General features: G+C 33.6%; 1 protein-coding gene and 1 pseudogene across 3 annotated transcripts; both read left to right on the top strand.

Annotated features, from left to right (window-relative positions):
• Positions 1 to 775: 775 nt before the first annotated feature.
• Positions 776 to 3,584, top strand: LOC142521898 (protein DETOXIFICATION 42-like; annotated as a pseudogene).
• Positions 3,585 to 3,848: 264 nt separating this feature from the next.
• On the top strand, positions 3,849 to 8,864 carry LOC142521886 (uncharacterized). Of its 3 annotated transcripts, none has more exons than XR_012814382.1 (8): positions 3,850 to 4,445; positions 5,237 to 5,956; positions 6,157 to 6,252; positions 6,332 to 6,415; positions 6,758 to 6,992; positions 7,088 to 7,163; positions 8,118 to 8,396; positions 8,473 to 8,864. XR_012814382.1 is itself a non-coding variant. In XM_075625064.1 (8 exons), exons 1-8 carry the CDS (start codon positions 4,071 to 4,073, stop codon positions 8,524 to 8,526), a joined length of 2,004 nt encoding a protein of 667 aa, XP_075481179.1. In that variant the 5' UTR covers positions 3,871 to 4,070; the 3' UTR covers positions 8,527 to 8,864. The 3 variants fall into 3 exon arrangements, 2 of the variants coding, with proteins under 2 accessions (XP_075481185.1, XP_075481179.1); XM_075625064.1 differs by having other exon boundaries at positions 3,871 to 4,445; positions 7,088 to 7,248; XM_075625070.1 differs by lacking the exon at positions 8,473 to 8,864 and having other exon boundaries at positions 3,849 to 4,445; positions 7,088 to 7,144; positions 8,118 to 8,390.
• The last annotated feature ends 8,597 nt before the right edge of the window (positions 8,865 to 17,461 follow it).

The following is a 17,461-nucleotide window of genomic DNA, read 5'->3' as shown; positions in this document are numbered from 1 at the left end:
TCCCCTCAATTTCGAAATTTGCAAATATAAACACTGTTTAATTCGAATTCTAGGGATTTTATTATCTCTTGCTTGATCTTTTATCCTGGTATCTCAATCTTCACTTAAATCTTAGACCTTTATCTGCTAAATCTTCGAAATTCCTTAATAAATTCCTTGGATCGTGATAGATTTAATCACCTCAAAAGTTCAAGTACCGAAAATAATACCATATTAATTTCGAGCTTCAAAATTCTGCACACGATAAAATTATCTACACGACTTAGATAACTCAAAACAAATCTTATATTCTGAATGGTTTAAATATTAATATCCCAGATTACACCATCCTAGCACAATCAAATTATTAATCTGATATTAGTCTGATATGATCACGCTTGTACAGAATCCCGGGTTTTACAAATATTTCATTTATTTAAATTAAATTAAATTAAATCCCACCAAATTTCAATAAATACCAATCTTATTTTAACATCTCATTCACTAAATCGGATTTCTACTTCCAAATCCTATTAAATTTCAACCAAACACACTAAATGGAATTGTAGAAGGAACAACACATAAAACTAAATTTTTATGTCACTACCTTATCTCAGAGGAGACAAAAAGAATCGCAAAAAGGTAAGATTTTTCACGCTGAATTTTCGTGAATTTAGATAGATAGTTTCAAATAGTGGGGTGGTGGCACTTCTAGATTATTCTTGAATGAAGTTATTGTGAGTAATAAATTGTTGGAACTTAAACTGTGGTGGCACTGGCACTTCAAAAGTTCGGTTTTTTTTATCTTGTCTGAAACTTCACCTGTCTGAATAATAATTTTTTAAAGTTTTTTAAACTTTACAGTATTTGGAGCCATTGATTCGTTTGATCAAGTTCAGCAATGTATAACAAAAAGAATTGGAGAATACCTCTCTTCATATTCTTCGAGGACGCGCGGTATTTACTAGTTCTTTAATCTTCCATGTGATCTTTCAAGTTCTATGAATTTGTATATGATGAGTTCTAATTCGTTAAGTTTTTGTTCAGACATAATTAAGCATGCCTGATCATACGAGTGGATGAGTTTCATGTGTATTAATTTCTTATAGTTCAGCATCTTGGAATCAGAAAAGCCTGGAACTCCTGAAAATTCAAATGATTTTTATTTGTTCTTGTTGAACTTGTGGGATTAGAATATGATCTTTTTCCGCTTCGTTTTCAAGCAGATCAATGTTTAAATTGGATGATATCGGTACAGAAATAGCAAGAATCGCTCTGCCTGCAGCACTAGCTTTGACAGCCGATCCTATTGCATCACTTATAGATACAGTATTCATCGGCCAAATAGGTAACTTCAAAGATAAAATTTAATTTCTGTCCCGAAAGAGTCATCCCTCCAATGAAATATAATCCCGCTCCTTGAACATGATAATTCGTTCTTCTGCCTGATTTGAAGAGTGAACCAAACAAGTTTTTCCCTTTTATGTGCAGGTCCAGTTGAACTTGCTGCTATGGGAGTTTCCATTGCTTTATTCAATCAAGTGTCCAGAATTGCGATTTTCCCTCTTGTCAGTGTAACGACTTCTTTCGTAGCCGAGGAAGATACAATAACTAAAGCCATTCAAGACACCAATGATTTTGAAATATTGGAGAAGGGTTCGTCCAATCTTGACGGTGAAAATAAATTCCTGATACCACAGAAAGGTACTAAGCCTAGAACACTAGAAATCGCACGGTTTCCCCATATTTTATAAATTTTTTGTAGCACGTTTCTGCATTAGATTTGGATGAGACAATGTACAAGATGCAACCAGCAAACAACAACTTTGAAGCAGTGAAAATAGAGCAGCAAAAGAAGCAGATACCCTCGGCTTCTTCAGCATTGATTATTGGTGGCGTTCTAGGTTTCATTCAAGCTGCATTTCTCATTCTTGCGGCAAAACCTTTATTGAGCTTCATGGGAGTCAAATCTGTAAGCAAAATTCAATATTAAAGAAAATCAAGTTACTTCACAAATTGTCTGCAATTACTTTTTGATTCGTGTCGTTTCACGTTCCCTTGTATTTAGGATTCAAAAATGTCGTACCCTGCCCAACAGTACTTGAAACTACGATCACTAGGTGCTCCTGCTGTGCTACTATCTTTGGCCATGCAAGTCGTTTTCCGGGGATTCAAGGACACAAAAACTCCACTTTATGCTACAGGCAAGCATATTATAAGCATAAAAGAGATGTATTATAAGATCACGAGTCTGTTTTTATCGATCTTGAAATAATGCTCGAATTCCGGATATAATGTCACAGTGGCAGGAGATATCACTAATATAATATTGGACCCTATATTCATATTTGTATTTAAATTGGGCGTGAGAGGTGCAGCCATTTCACATGTTATATCTCAGGAAGTACTCTCCCTTCATACCAACCTCAACAACAGTTATTCGGGTGCTCGCTTTCTATAAACTGAAGGATAATCTTACAATGTGACTGTTTTTTCAGGTATTTAATATAATTGATACTCTTCAGGAGACTGAAAGAACAAGTGGATCTTATTCCACCTAATCTCAAGTACCTTCAATTTGGTCGTTTTCTTAAATATGGTAAAGGGTGTGATCTCTTATTCTTCAGTCTTGGTACTAAGGCACGTTTTATGTCCTTACGACATTCTTGTCTTAATTTCCAACATAGGATTATTGTTACTTACAAGGGTCATAGCCGTTACATTCTGCGTAACTCTGGCTGCATCAATGGCTGCAAGATTGGGATCGACCCAAATGGCCGCGTTTCAAGTATGCTTCCAGCTCTGGCTAGCCACGTCTCTTCTAGCCGATGGCTTATCTGTTACTGGACAGGTGATGCTGCAACTTTTATTTAAAGAAATGCTCGTTACAGATCGTTTTGCACAAATAAGAAACATTGAGCAAGTGATCTTGATTCTTTCAGGCAATTCTTGCAAGTGCATTAGCAAGAAAGGATTACACTAGTGCAACCGTCACTGTATCAAGAGTCTTGCAGGTACTAATCAACCCCAAGTCTCCGACTGACTTCTCGGTCGTGACTAAAAAACATTGTTGCAGTTGGGACTAGTTCTTGGATTGTTTCTTGCTGCATTTCTTGTGATTGGTCTACATTTCGGAGCAAGATTGTTCACCGACGATGTCGATGTTATCCATCTTATTGGTGTTGGAATCCCGGTATGCATTCAACTGTCCCAGTTGGTATCTTATTTAACTCATTCAGTAGAATTATAATAGACGAAAAACAATACCGTTCGTTTGAGCGGCACAACCGATCAACGCATTAGCATTCGTTTTCGATGGTGTAAACTTTGGAGCATCTGATTTTGCATATTCTGCATACTCAATGGTATGTTTTACTTTTTTATCCGAGCTATCTAAGGCTATATATTTAAATTTCTCATAATAACTTTTGATGTAGGTGATGTGAGGATTTTTGGGTTATCGATTTCTTATTTGTTATGTATGCAGAATAGGGACGGGAACAGGACCTTGGAAGTTTCTTAGGAGATGATTAATTGTTGCATACAACTATATATATCATGTTTAATGCAGTGACTATATATTAAGGATTAAGGTGACGGTGGAGCAGCATTCGGTCGATTTTATTTATGATGAAAAATTAATTGTATGTATGAATTTGGACGATCAAGTTAAATTTCACCCTCCAATTCTTCATTTTTTTTTTGGCGTGCGTATTAAATGAATTTAAATTATAATCTCAATTCTCACATCTGGTAGTGCCTTGACCGACCCTATTCCACGCATGCAATTATGTACAGTTACTGGCTCTACAGTTCCATACTTTAGCCGGGGTGAGCTAATCTGCAACTCCACACGACAACCTGCGGAAATCCAATGACGTAACACGATTTTCCCTACTTTCGGCCAAAAAACATTAATAGCGCCAAGTAACAAACAGAGAAACCTCGATCATCTCCACAACATACATACCCACACACCCTCAATCTCCCCCTCCTCGTGGCCGTTCAGCCGTAGCTCAACTTCCCTTCGCTGCGTTGCATTTGAAAGCTTCCACCAATAACATTCCTGCACGCTATAACCATCGGGGACGATGCCCACCTCTGCGCCTTCGAATCATTCCAGCCGTCCGGAGGACTTGATCGGAAGGCTGAATTCGGCCATCACTCCGTATGAATCTAAGCTGAAAGCTTTGAGGGACTTGAAGAACCAAATAATAGGCAATCGTACAAAGAAGCTTGCCTTCTTGAAGCTAGGCGCCGTACCCTCCGTCGCCGCTATTCTCTCCGATGCGGCGGCTACAGAAGGAAGCTGTGGGGATGCTCGGGAGCTTCATGAGTCCGTGTTGATTCAGTCGGCCGCTGCAATTGGGAGCTTTTCGTGTGGATTAGATGCTGGAGTTGAGGCTGTTTTGGATGTGGGGGCTTTTCCCCTTTTATTGAGTCTAATTTCTCATGTCAACGACAAGGTATACTTCCTTTTCCCGTGTGCTTTTCTCTTAATTATTTTGAATTCACGACAAATTTTACTACTTTTTTGGGGCTATTGATTCTTGTCAGTGTAGTCCCTGCATTTTTTTCTTTTTGCTGCTTTAATAACTTTGCTGTTTCTTATTTCTTTGTTCACATAGAAATTTCTGTTGCTGTAAAATGTAGTCGGCATTGAACTTTGTGATATGTGTGTTATCGTATCCGATTTAGTAAATAATAAATGTATTAAGCAAAAGATGTATGAATTGAATGGGTACCATCACTTGGCTTCTGACTATTGTTCTTCAAAATCTGTGTTTACGTTCTTCAAGTTTTGCAGCTGGCATCACTTTTGAATTAGCATAGTTTGCTCTAGCCCTTTATGAAATGCAATCTTTTGTCTTGGGCTTCTGCATCCCCTCCAATCGAAACATGACATAGGAAATTCTCTACAGTTCTCATCTCTACATTTAAATTGCCACTGCATGATAATGTAAGGGAAATGTCAGGCACAATTATTTTAGTAGTGACTAAAATAAAATTTAACTATCATTTATTCTTTTTGTCATTATTTTTCTGCTAAATTAAACATATGCATTAAAGAGAGAAATATTTAGTGTTAAAAGTGTGCTCATGAACTTTAAGATCGTGAAATATTGGACACATATTTGAAGCACTAACTGGCCTCCTATTTGATCTGTCTATTAAATGAATATTTTCTTCTTCATTTTTTGCGAGTTGACTTGCAATCTTTTATCATCACCTTATTATCTTAGAATTTTCAATGCAGGTTGTTGATGCTGGTGCTCGTTCTCTTAAATTGATTTATCAGTCAAAGTTGGCTCCGAAGTATGATTTTATTCAAGAGAAAAACATGGAATTCCTCCTTTCTTTGCTTAACAGCGAGAATGAGAATGTTACTGGTCTTGGTGCAAGTATCATTGCTCACTCATGCCAAACAACTCTTGAACAGCAGGCATTGAGTGAAATTGGAGTTATGAAGAAGCTTGTTAGTCTTCTCGGAGGTTCTCTAATTCAAAGAGATGCTAGTTTAGAATCTCTGGCTGCTGTCATTAGGGATAATCAAGAAGTTTCGTCCAAGTTTGTGGGAACTGATTATGGAAATGCACTGAATGTTGTGATTGAACTAACAAAGGATAAGTATCCTCGAACAAGATTGTTAGCCTGTATGTGTTTGATCAGCATAAGAAATACTGTTTCATCATATCTCCAAGACTTGAGAATAAAAAATAGTTTGGTAATAATATTACTTGATCTCCTTGATGATCCGGGTCAAGTTGGAGATGAATCTCCCTTTGTTTTGTCTAGTTTGATAACTGAAAAGGAGGATATGCAAAAAATCGCATTTGATGCCAATGCTGTTGAAAAAATGCATGAACACTTGAAGAAAGGTTCATTTCAATGCAGACGATTGCTAGGATTACTTGTGGCACTGGCTGATCTATGCTCAAAGTTGGAATGCTGCAGGGATAGGGTACTACATTTGAAGGTACACTGTTTCACGTGAACATTATATTTTGTTGTTTCTGTCTCCTCCTATATACAGGTATGAGTTATCTATTCTATCTGTTCAGTCTGTCGTACAGAAGAATTCAATGGAAGAAATTTTGCATAAATAGTTTGTTGAAATCTAGCAAAAGATTCACCTTATTATTAGCCAATCATTTATATGCCTACTCTTATGTCCAGGTGTTAGATTTTGCAATAGAAGCACTAGCTCATGATAGTGCTGAAGTGCGCGCTGCAGCTTGTTTTTTCCTGAAGAATGTATCTCGTTCTGTGAAGGTTTGTCGCACAAATTTGAATGTGAAGTTGCCCGAATGATTCCCACCTGTGTAGGATTCAATAACAATATATTATTCAGAATTTGAGTGCAGGTCATTTTATGAATGAAACTGTCGCCTTTCCCTTGGTTCAACTTTTGTGTGACTCCTGCACGTCAGTCCAGGTATAATTTGTTTCTTGATTAGTTGAGCATAGGTGGCTTGTTGCCCCTTTCACCACACTGTCTTTATATTACAATTTACAAGTTCTCACTTCTTATCCATGTGTTTGTCTCAAATTAAATTAAAATGATGGATTTTCTGGAGGTTGTATTTGTTCTGCTTTCAGCAGCTTCATTGCTATCAAATATGTAGTTCTATTTTCTTCTATTTGCCTGTCTCGGTAGAAGTCTGAAAAATAATCCCTTTAATGATTTCCATGTTAATGCATATTACCTTTTATGACTGTTTGTTTTTGAAGCTAGTGAAATACTATTACGTGTTCCTTGAAATTTGAATTTTTTCAGATTGCTGCTCTGCGAGCAATCAGCAATGTGGTTGTTGATTTTAAGGCACATAAATCACTATTTACACAATGTGGAGGTGTGAAACAGCTGGTTTTGCTTTCAAAGTCAATGGAACCTTCCATTAGGGTCAATGCTGTGTGCGCCCTAAAGAATCTGACATTCCTTGCAAACAACAGATGTAAAGAAGAAATTCTTTTGGAATTGACGATGTCCACACTAGCAAGCCTTATTAGTGGTAATTGTTATTTGTTACTTCTGCTGGTGTCCTAGGGACTATATATTATGTAGGATAGTATATTTTACCATCTGCTGATGCGTTAATCTTCGCAGACCCAGAGACTGCAGTCCAGGAGCAAGGGTGGGCTTTGATTCGCAATCTCATCGCTGGTACTTTAAACTCCATCGAGTATGTGTTTGGGGAAGATGGCCTTCTCCTCCATGCTATTGGAAGGCAATTGCAAAGTTCTTATGTGTTTGAAGTTCTTATTCAAGTAAAGTGTTTTTTTTACATGCTCAGGTTTATGTGTTTTAGGAGGTGGTTGCCTGACAGTAACATCTCACCCCTGTTCTATTTTGTTGCACAAGAAGCAAATGATGTTCTGATAGTTAAATCGTAAACCATGAGCAGCTATCACATTTATATGATGCTATATGACAGTGTGTGGGTAATGGACATGGGCATGTTATAAAATATACACATTGAATGGTCATTTTCTTAGTCTTTGTTTACCTGTTTTGCTTCTTTTGTCCTTTTGAATTTGAAGAAGCAAATTCACTTTTAAACCAAATATAATAGTAAATGTGTCTCTGTTTCATGAGTTTGAATGGCAGCTAAAATCTTCCTCGTCGAGCAATCAAAAAGAAAAAAAAAATTCTTCCGCATTGATCATTCTTTGTTCCTTCCATATTCCCATTTCACAAGTTAGTATCAAAGCAAGTTTCGGTGCTGCTAGCATGTTCAATGGTTCTAAAATTGTATTGAAAAATTACTGAGTGGCATCTGTTACAACTTAGTGGCCTTCAGATAATGTGTGTGCGAACAAAAAAATGAATGCAAAAGCCAGATTCTACGATAGATCATTAGGTTGATTTTTGTGGATTTACGATATTTATTGTCAAATTGTCTGCTTAGGAAAAATGCTGTTGTTACCCATACCATCATTTTAGTTATACGTATGAAATCATATAGGCTATGTTAGAAAGATGATAAGACATTATTTTAATTAGACGTTATGCTGGTATATCGTGGTTCACATGCCTTTTATATCAATGGTTCAAATTTTAGAACTTGTTCGTTAGCTTCTTTTTTTGCCTCCGTCTTGCCCATCATGAGTCAAGACAATTTTGTTTTGTTTTCCAGGGCATGTACACTCTCAGCAATGTTGCTTCTGGGAATGAGTTACATAAAGAAGCTGTAATGAACCAACTTTTTCCATCAGCAGGCAATGACGCGGAATCAATTTTGACCAAGTTTTTGCAGAGTACTGACAGCCGATTAAGAACAGCTGCTGTTTGGACTATTGTAAATCTAACGTTTCCGAGCAGTCCAGGTGCACATGGTCGGGTTACTGAACTGCAAAATGCCGGCATAATTTCGAAACTAAAGAATATGACCAATGACCCTTGCCTGGATGTGAAGGTGACTTACAAAATATTGGTTATTGCGTGTGTTATTTAATTTGAAACTAAAGTATCTTCACAATTTTCAATTGCAGCTTCGAGTGAGAATGGTCCTTGGACAATTAATGATTGGCGATGCTTCCACGTGAGTTTGTAGAATCATACAACAAATTCACCAGTGAAGGAGCACATGTGAAAAAAGGTACTTTTGCATTTTTCCAATTTTGTAACATGTATTACTTCGCCAGGGGCATTTAAGAACATGGCATGCCTCCGTCGAAATTAGCATCGATTTACTTGTGCATATTTGTGTCTGGATGAGATTTTTCATTTTACTTGAGAGCTACTATGTATCACATAGGCATGATTTTATGTGAATAATTAATTTTTTTATGTTTGGATGCCCCCTTTTGGTCATGAAATGGAAGCAACTTAGTCAAATGTCAATATTTTGGCAGACCTTTGAGGCCATTATCAATATTCTGTATCTAGTTGTTGCTTATGTTATTTGAACCCATTCTTGCATTTTATACTACTATTGAAGGCATCACACGGGAATCGACCTGACAAGATTGGCTGACTTAGCTTCGTTCCTTTTACCATATAAGTTTTGTTGATTTAATGCATCATGGTGAACTAGGTAACTTGTATTTCCAACTGAATAACTAGTTATTTCAGTTTTGGGATCTCATTTTTAAGTGTCTGATTATTGATAGCAGTGTAATATCTAGTTTCCTTTTCCTCTTACAACATGGAATGTCTAGATTCATGCAATCAACCTTTAGTTTGATGGTAAGTACTAGTTGAGATACATTTTGTTTACCTGTGGCGTAAAAACTTGCATGTTTCATCGGATTTCTGTATTTAATTGCATCACAGTTTGCGGTTTTGAAGCATAAATATTGTGCAGTAGTCAAGTAAATACAAATATATGAATGTGTAACTTATCAAAGCACAATGTAAAGAAATAAGTACAAATCTGTAGTCTGAGGGAAGCCAAGAGACCAACTTAGAAACCATACTGATCGTGTTTTCACCAAAGCAGCACCTCCGAGCTTGTGTCGTCCATGGGCCAGATCACAGTCTCAACGAGCCTTTCACGCAGCAATTGCAAATTCTGATCGGAAATCTTCTCATGCATCTCCACGTGATCACATTTCTAGAAATCAAATAACATATCATTGAGCAAAATACATGCAAAGAACCAATCAGGCCTCAGAGTCATTGCTCATACCTTCACCCATTTTAGGTGAAGCCGAGTAACCTTTACTCTTTCAGAAGGTCATGTTTCTCCTGTTATAGCCAATTTGTTGGAGGAAGGGATCAAATTAGTGATTGGCACAAGTAGACAAAGCTGACCCTCAAAAATATATATATATATACACACACACTAGAAAAGTGTACGTGCGTTGCACGTGAGCAACGAAACTGGTGAAAATATATGAATGAAATTTTGATAATATTTAAATGAATTAAAATATGGCTAGTAGCATTTTATCAATTGAAATAAATCAAACAAAAAAAAATAAAAATCATGACCATAGACGGGATATGAATCGAAAAAGTTATCTAATCCACATGACACATTTTTTAATATGCTTTTTGGTTGGTTTTGACAACTCAACAATTCTTTGTCATAGTTTTTATAATATGCGTATAACCATTTTGGTATACTCAACAAGTATATAAATGATCATCTTTAATACTTATTATCTTATTTAGAATCCTCATCTGAGATCTGACATGCTTGTAGTTTTCTTTTCTATCACGACATTTTTTCGGTTTTCTACATTATTTTTATCCGGTAATCTTATATTTCGACTATTTGTTTTTTTTGTTGAATGATTTTTCAGTTTGTGACAATCATCAACTGTAACTCATAAGAAAAAATTCTTTTAGTTGTGATAGGTTTTTACATGTGAGTAAAAATATGTATAACCTATATATCATTCAACAACACAATCAATGAATGGTGTTATAATTTTTTCAAACATCGTGATATTTGTAATATCAATTTTATATATTCAGTATCAATATTATTAACATATAGCTATAAGGTTAATAAATTTTTAACAATTATTTCTCAATCACTGTGAGAAATAACACTTGAAAATCTATTCAAACTACTATATATTAGAGTTGTGTCCTCGTTTAATTTGACGCAATTCAGGAAAGTCATCTCGTTAGTCATTTTTTAGAAGCTTTGGAACAATGATTGTGTTCATCATATCATGAGAATAATATAATTTCAATTTCATTTGTTGTGTCTAGAACATAATATTATATTATTCATTGAAACAAAACAAATTTTTTTTTATCGAATTTACATTTTGTTCATAATATTTATATCTTGTGGAACGATATACAAAATTAATTATTGCATTTTAAAGTTTTGGGAAGAGAGAGGAATAATGTAATTAAGATATGCATATGAGATATCAAGATGATATTGGAGGAAATAAAGTGCAACTGGCTCAATGTCTCAATTTACTAAAAATTTACAAAATTGATCTATCGTGTCCACAAAATTTTAAAATTTTCTCATACCATTATAAATAGAATGAGAATTGTGTACGATTTGTCTTTCATGTATTTTTTTCTGGATGAACAATTTTTTTCTTTTTGAAAAACGATTTTATTCTTTGAGAAATATTGACATTTTATATGACATACATACAACATAATCAACACAAATGACATATAACAATAAAACATGTTAACGCTAGGGTAAAAAACTCATCTCATTGCAAGAACACTAAATGATCAAATGAAGCATATTATTTAGTAATATTTATTTAGCAGCATATATAAAAAATTGACCAAATAACTTAAAAACAGTGTTTGAAGTCAGTTACATTCAAACATTTCTCTCAATCACGTATCTCAGTTGACACAAAGAGTTTGAAAATATCTCTATTCTAAATGAGAGAAATAAGTTTTATATGAACTTAATATTTATTAATAGTTTATTTTTATTACATCCGTCTCATCTCCCTTTGTCATCCCATTATTATCTATCATTAATATGGTAGAGATTTTCATGAATTTGACTGCAATGTATAAATTTAAGTAATTAAAATTAAATTAAAATAATAAATAGTTTGATTGAGTTAAGTACACTATTAATGACCTTTTTAAACTAACATAAAAAATGACTTAAATAACATCATGAATATGACGAATTATAAAAAAAAATGTAAAATAGTAAGCTCACAAATGAAAGTCATATATTTAATAGTTATTATTATTAATAGATAATATATTATTTAGGGATATTTTTTAGCATCATATATCGAAATTGACTAAATGCTTAAATATTTGCATTTAAATCACTTACATACAAACATTTTATCTCAATCATATATCTATGTTGATACATAAATAGTCTAAAAATATCTCTATTTTAAATGAGAAAAAATGTTTTATATGATCTTAATATTGATTAATAATTTAATTTTTTTCAATATCACTCTTCTTCATTCGTATTCCTAATATTACCTTAATATTCGGAATATTAACAACTTTTTAATTTATAAGATTATTATAGTAATTTTCTATGAATTTGATGTCAATGTTTAAATAACTAACGTAGAAAATAATTTAAAGAACCTCGTGAACATTACAAATTATAAAACAAACAAAATGGTAAAATAATAAGTTTACAAATGAAAATCATATATTTATAATAGTAAATAAATAAATAGATGTTAGTAATATTAGCAATCATATTTAACATGTAAACTAAATGTAATTCAAAACTAAAATCAAATTAATAATTATCTTGACGGAATTAAATACATTATTAATGTTTATATTAAACACTAACATAGAAAATGACTTAAAGAACCTCATGAACATAAGAAATTGTAAAATAAATGAAAGGGTAAAATAGTAAGCGCACAATTCAAACTCATATATTTATAATAGTATTAGATATATGTATATATATAAAAACCTTCATATGTATTTGTTTTTCTTAGCCTTTTCAAAATACACAAATATTCTACCTTTCCAAGGTTGCGAATAAAGCTCTTCCCGTAATCAAGAAGGTCTTCACCGCTTTGTATGTGAAATATGTAAGAATTTGCTGCACGAAAGATCAGTCAGTTTGCTGTTTTAACTCCAGATGGAAGCGGGCTAGGAGGAGATTCAATCACAATGAGAACCTTTTGTAGTTTTAGACAAATAAAAGTAAAATCATAAAACCATTTTTATCGCATAATCTTCATATTTTCACGTGTCTCCTCATCGTAAACCATAAATGTCTTCTGTCTCCCCTCAGCCATACATCTCTTTTCTTTTTTATCTTTTTTTTTTTTTTCCATTTTGGCCGTTTTTGTTCCTTCATCTAAAATCCTAGCTTGCTTACCATTTCACAAGGACGAGTTCATTCATACCAAACAAAATAAAACTACTCAGAAACTCTCCCATTACCCATAGGAATTAATTAACATAATATTTACTAAAATATTCTGAGAAATTCTGTCATACAAAAACTATATATGAAAATCGTGTTAGAAAAATGAGTTTTTTACTTCTCGATTATCAATTAGGGTGAATGAGAAATTAATTGAATTCAAATTTTATCGAGTGTAAAGATTGAATCGAAAGGATTATATATATATATATATATATATTGAAGGCCGTGTGATTTCATGAATGTGAGGAGCCTCTTTGGACTTGGCCATTTTGATTCAATTATGAAGTGGTGTTATGAAGTGGTGCATCACTTCGTGAAAGCTTTTCATTTTCTATAAATAGGTCCACCCTCATTTGCATTCATTGTATCTTTTCTTCTTCTTCTCTTTTCCCTATAATTTAGTTCTGTATACGAATTTTTAAGCACTAGCGCTTAAAGTTCAAATTTTCAAGATATAAAATCTTGAGTTTGGATTTTATAATCTTTTACGTTTAAATTCGAACTTTGAAATTAAATTCGAGAATTGTCTTCTATTTTTGAGTTTTAAAAGCATTTGCGCTTAAATCCAAGTTTCGCAAGATTTAAACTCTTGGAATTGGATTTTTAAGTTTAACGTTTAGAATTCAAAATTAGAAAATTTGCATATCATATTGACAGTGTTCTAAACATCTCACGTTCGTGTGGCTTTAAAATTTGTAGTGCTACTATTTTAAAGTCGTAGTCGTTGTATCTTGGGAAACGAATTGCCAACAACCGTGAGCACGGGAACGTGGCAATATCGTTTTAAGAAAAAAGAGTCAAACTCTTGTCTCAACTATTTTCTCTTAGCCATTTGGTTCTCTCATTTCTATCCCAAAATTTCCCAAGATAAATCAAAAGAATACCGTTCCAACAAATCGTATATCTATATTAAACCAAATAATTTTCTTACGGCCTTCACATCTTCAAAGCTGTCTTCACATTGTCCGGCCAATTCATTCCCTATCAAAGTATTCTTATTTTTCCTCTGTTTCTTGAAACTCTTGGCACCCGAAAGAGCCTTAATGGAAGAACAGTCAAGAAATGAGCTACTCAAGTCCAACGAAGACAAACGCGGCACATGCTTTTTACTAATCAAATTTCTCTGCAAAGTCAAATCTCCACCACTCAAATTCCATGAAGACATAGCATCCAAAAACAAGCGAGGATTGGCGTGGGAATCAACCACCGGTGAACCCACAAAAGAAACTGCTCCACCATCCTCCAAAAAAACTGTTGAAATGGAAATCCCAGAAAAAGATTGAATTTTTATTTACCAAGAAAGGATTTTGAAGTGGAAAAACAAGAAAATAAGAGATACCCATCAATGAAAAACAAGAAATAAATAAAGGGTATCCAAGAAAGTTGGAAGGTTTGGTGGGATTCAAAGATTCATGTACGTGGATCAAAAGGATGTTCAAATTCACCACGCAGCTCAAGAATCAGAAACGTGTTCGATGCATTGTCAAATGTGTGAAAGAAAGTAGGAGCTGCTGATTTGTTGAATAGAGTGGAAATAACTGTGACAAGAAAAAATAATGCTTATAATATTAGATATTAGGCCCCAATTTTTCCCACCGAAGCTGTTTTTTCAAGAAAAAAAATCAAGTAGGTATTTTGTGAGACGGTATCACGAATCATTATCTGTGAGACTGGTCAACCATACTGATATTCACAATAAAAAATAATATTCTAAGCATAAAAAGTAATACTTTTTCATGGATGACTTAAATAAGATATATGTCTCATAAAATATGATCTGTGAGACCGTCTCACATAAGTTTTAAATTAAAAAAAAATGAATTCAAGGAAAGTTTTATGGAACGTATCAATAAGCTAGACTCATACTACGAGTTGTTCTGTGTTATGAATAAACTTGAACACTTAAAAAATCGATCGGACAGACATATTCACATTGCTTACAACCAACACAGTCTTCGGTCCTTGGAACAAAAGCGATTTGTTTACTTTTACATCCGTCCCATGGTATCAATTCTAATGAATCAGCGAGGCACGCTCGAACATATTGAGTACATACTATAAGTGTATCATAAATCTTTACTGAATGTGATATTGTATCTACACAGTTTTGAACATCATAAGATTTTGATCTAGCAATATACTTAGATACCAGACGAATCAATGAGTGATCAGAATCTATCTACTTCCGAATTGATTTAGGAGCTAGGGCCAAAATACTTTGATTTCTTCTTTTTTTTGCAACCATGATCATACTTTAACTATCAAACCTGCTAAAAATTTGTGATTTTAACTTTGTTAATTTTTATTTAAAAATAATCTTTATTTTAATAATATTGTAAGGTTTTATCTAATTATAACATTTATTTTATCTATATACTCATACAAGATGCATAGATAGAGTCATTGAATATACTATAGGTACTATGAGGTCTGTCTCTTAACATAAGATTATGAAACTCATTAAGAAGTGTATTGTTTATTCTAAATTTACCGCTTAGAATAAGGATAAAGGTCGTTCGAACTTGAAATTAGCGTATGTGGTGTCAACGACATGTTTCATTGGTAAGGACATGCAGATGTTCATTCATACATACAGGTGATCATTTGATGATGTACTGAACAACCCTCTCTTGAACTTTTCAATTGGACATCATTATCGAGTGGAATAATCTGCGATTATGGTTGTATACCTGAACTATTGAGGGTTGTACAAGTATTGTATTTTGTGTTCTCATTGAGATATTCAAATTCAAGGAGTTAAATTTGGCAACTGTAATTCGATGAAGATCAAACTAATTGCTTGTAAAAGAGTTAATAAGTGGATTTCGTTATTTAAAGTTGTGGAATTTAGCCTAACTGGTGATTAAGTGATGAGAGTAGAACTGTCTGTTTTATTGAAGGATTTCAAGAAACAAACTGCTACAAAAATTGAGTCAGTCAAAATTTTCATTTTTCATTATGTAAACGAGATTTGTACCCTCGATACATCGGCATTGTCTGGTCATCAATCGAAGTTGTAATGAGTTCACAATTATTTATTTAGTAGATTTAGAATATATGAATTAAATAATAAATATGTAGTAGTGATTAGTAAGTGCAAAATTCTCATGAAATATTTTAGAATAGATTAATTATTTAAGTGGGTAATAATGTATATATATTTTTGCACAAAACTGTCGCTAATGTCAACGATTTTTGCAAAAACCGTCGCTATGATTCTATATATACCGAGGTTCGCGAACATTTTCTTCAGCGATTTTCAACTTTCTTATCTTGTAGTAGCGAAAATCTATCAATTTTTTCAAAGTTTCGGTTTTTTTACTTTGTACTAACATTTTTTCATATTAATTTCGTAGATTTGCTCGTCGGTGTGATCTTCCAACGTTACGTGGATCTGCATATCTTCGCGCACGTCAGATTTTTAAAACGTTTTCTTTACAGAAAATTTAATATTTAATTTTTGCGTTGTATTTTATTTATGAAATATATAGTATTTTGATTACAAACTGGCGCTTCATTAAGCTAAGGTTTTTTCAAAAAACGTCGCTTATTATAGCGACGGTTTTTGACAAAACCGTGGCTTAATATAGCGATGGTATTTGACAAAATCGTCGCTTAATATTAGCGACGGTTTTTATATAACCGTCGCTTAAATTAGGCGACAGTTTGTATCTAAATCTTCGCTACAGAAAGCGACGGTGTTCTTAACAAAACCGTCGCTATTATAGAGACGGTTATTGAGAAACCGTCGCTATAGAAGGCGACGCGACCTCCGGTTACGGACCTCTAAACCGTCGCTAGAACCGTCGTTACCACTTTTTTTTTTTGTAGTATATTATCAAAAGTTGGTAATAATTTAATTATGTCTGCTATTTTCAAGAATTGAAAATACGTATATGAGAGATTTTGAATAATAAAAAACAGTATCTTGATAAAAAAAAAAAAAAAAAAAAAGAGTCCTGGTTAGATCAATAAGAGACTTTTATATATGTGTAATCAATAGATGAATTATATTCACAATTTTTTGTTCACAAAATTTTGTTGACAACACGAAAACATTCTTCGTTCTCCCTCACAAAAGATTTCGGACACCCCAACTTGGAGAAAACCCATGGCCGATCATTCTTCCTCTACAACAAAGTCGCATCGACGCCGCAATCTCGTCGGATTTATGAAACTCCGGCGATTAACTCTCGACGTCAATTTCGTTTAGATTTCTAGTGCGATGTATACGAGGAATCCAAGTTTTGACTGTCGATCTGATTAGACGATTAAAGACGACATTATATACGCAAAGGTAAACTATTGTAAAGCATTCAATGAACAATTTAAATCATACAAAGTCCAATGAATGTTTTGAATGTCAAAACATTAAATTTTGTTTACGCATTGAGTGCGAAAACGGTAATGTAGAATTATCCGTAAAAAGTAAAAACAAGAAGTTGAATATTTTAATTACAAAATAATATCGTATTGTCATAGCTTTAACGATAAATTTGTTTGATACTGCAATAGTAATATATTCAATCTCCATTTTTCATTTGTATCGTTTCCAATTAGTCATCCCTGCATTTGTAGAAATGAAAACGAAAATTTTGAACTTGAGATTGCGTCAGCCCATGCAGTAGTGCAAGACAGACAAGAAGCTGCCTTGATGGGCTTTA

Source organism: Primulina tabacum, chromosome 2 (assembly GCF_025594145.1).
Source record: "Primulina tabacum isolate GXHZ01 chromosome 2, ASM2559414v2, whole genome shotgun sequence".
NCBI lineage: Eukaryota > Viridiplantae > Streptophyta > Magnoliopsida > Lamiales > Gesneriaceae > Primulina > Primulina tabacum.
Note: the sequence above shows the minus strand (reverse complement) of the source record. Positions and strands in the feature narration are given on the sequence as shown.

What these genes read in the sequence shown, in the direction of transcription:
- LOC142521886 (XM_075625064.1), top strand. Translation starts at nt 4,071, where the DNA reads ATGCCCACCTCTGCGCCTTCGAATCATTCCAGCCGTCCGGAGGACTTG. An exon ending in ATGTATCTCGTTCTGTGAAG is followed by an intron (nt 6,253 to 6,331) that starts GTTTGTCGCACA and finishes TATATTATTCAG; the next exon opens with AATTTGAGTGCAGGTCATTT. An exon ending in ACTAGCAAGCCTTATTAGTG is followed by an intron (nt 6,993 to 7,087) that starts GTAATTGTTATT and finishes TAATCTTCGCAG; the next exon opens with ACCCAGAGACTGCAGTCCAG.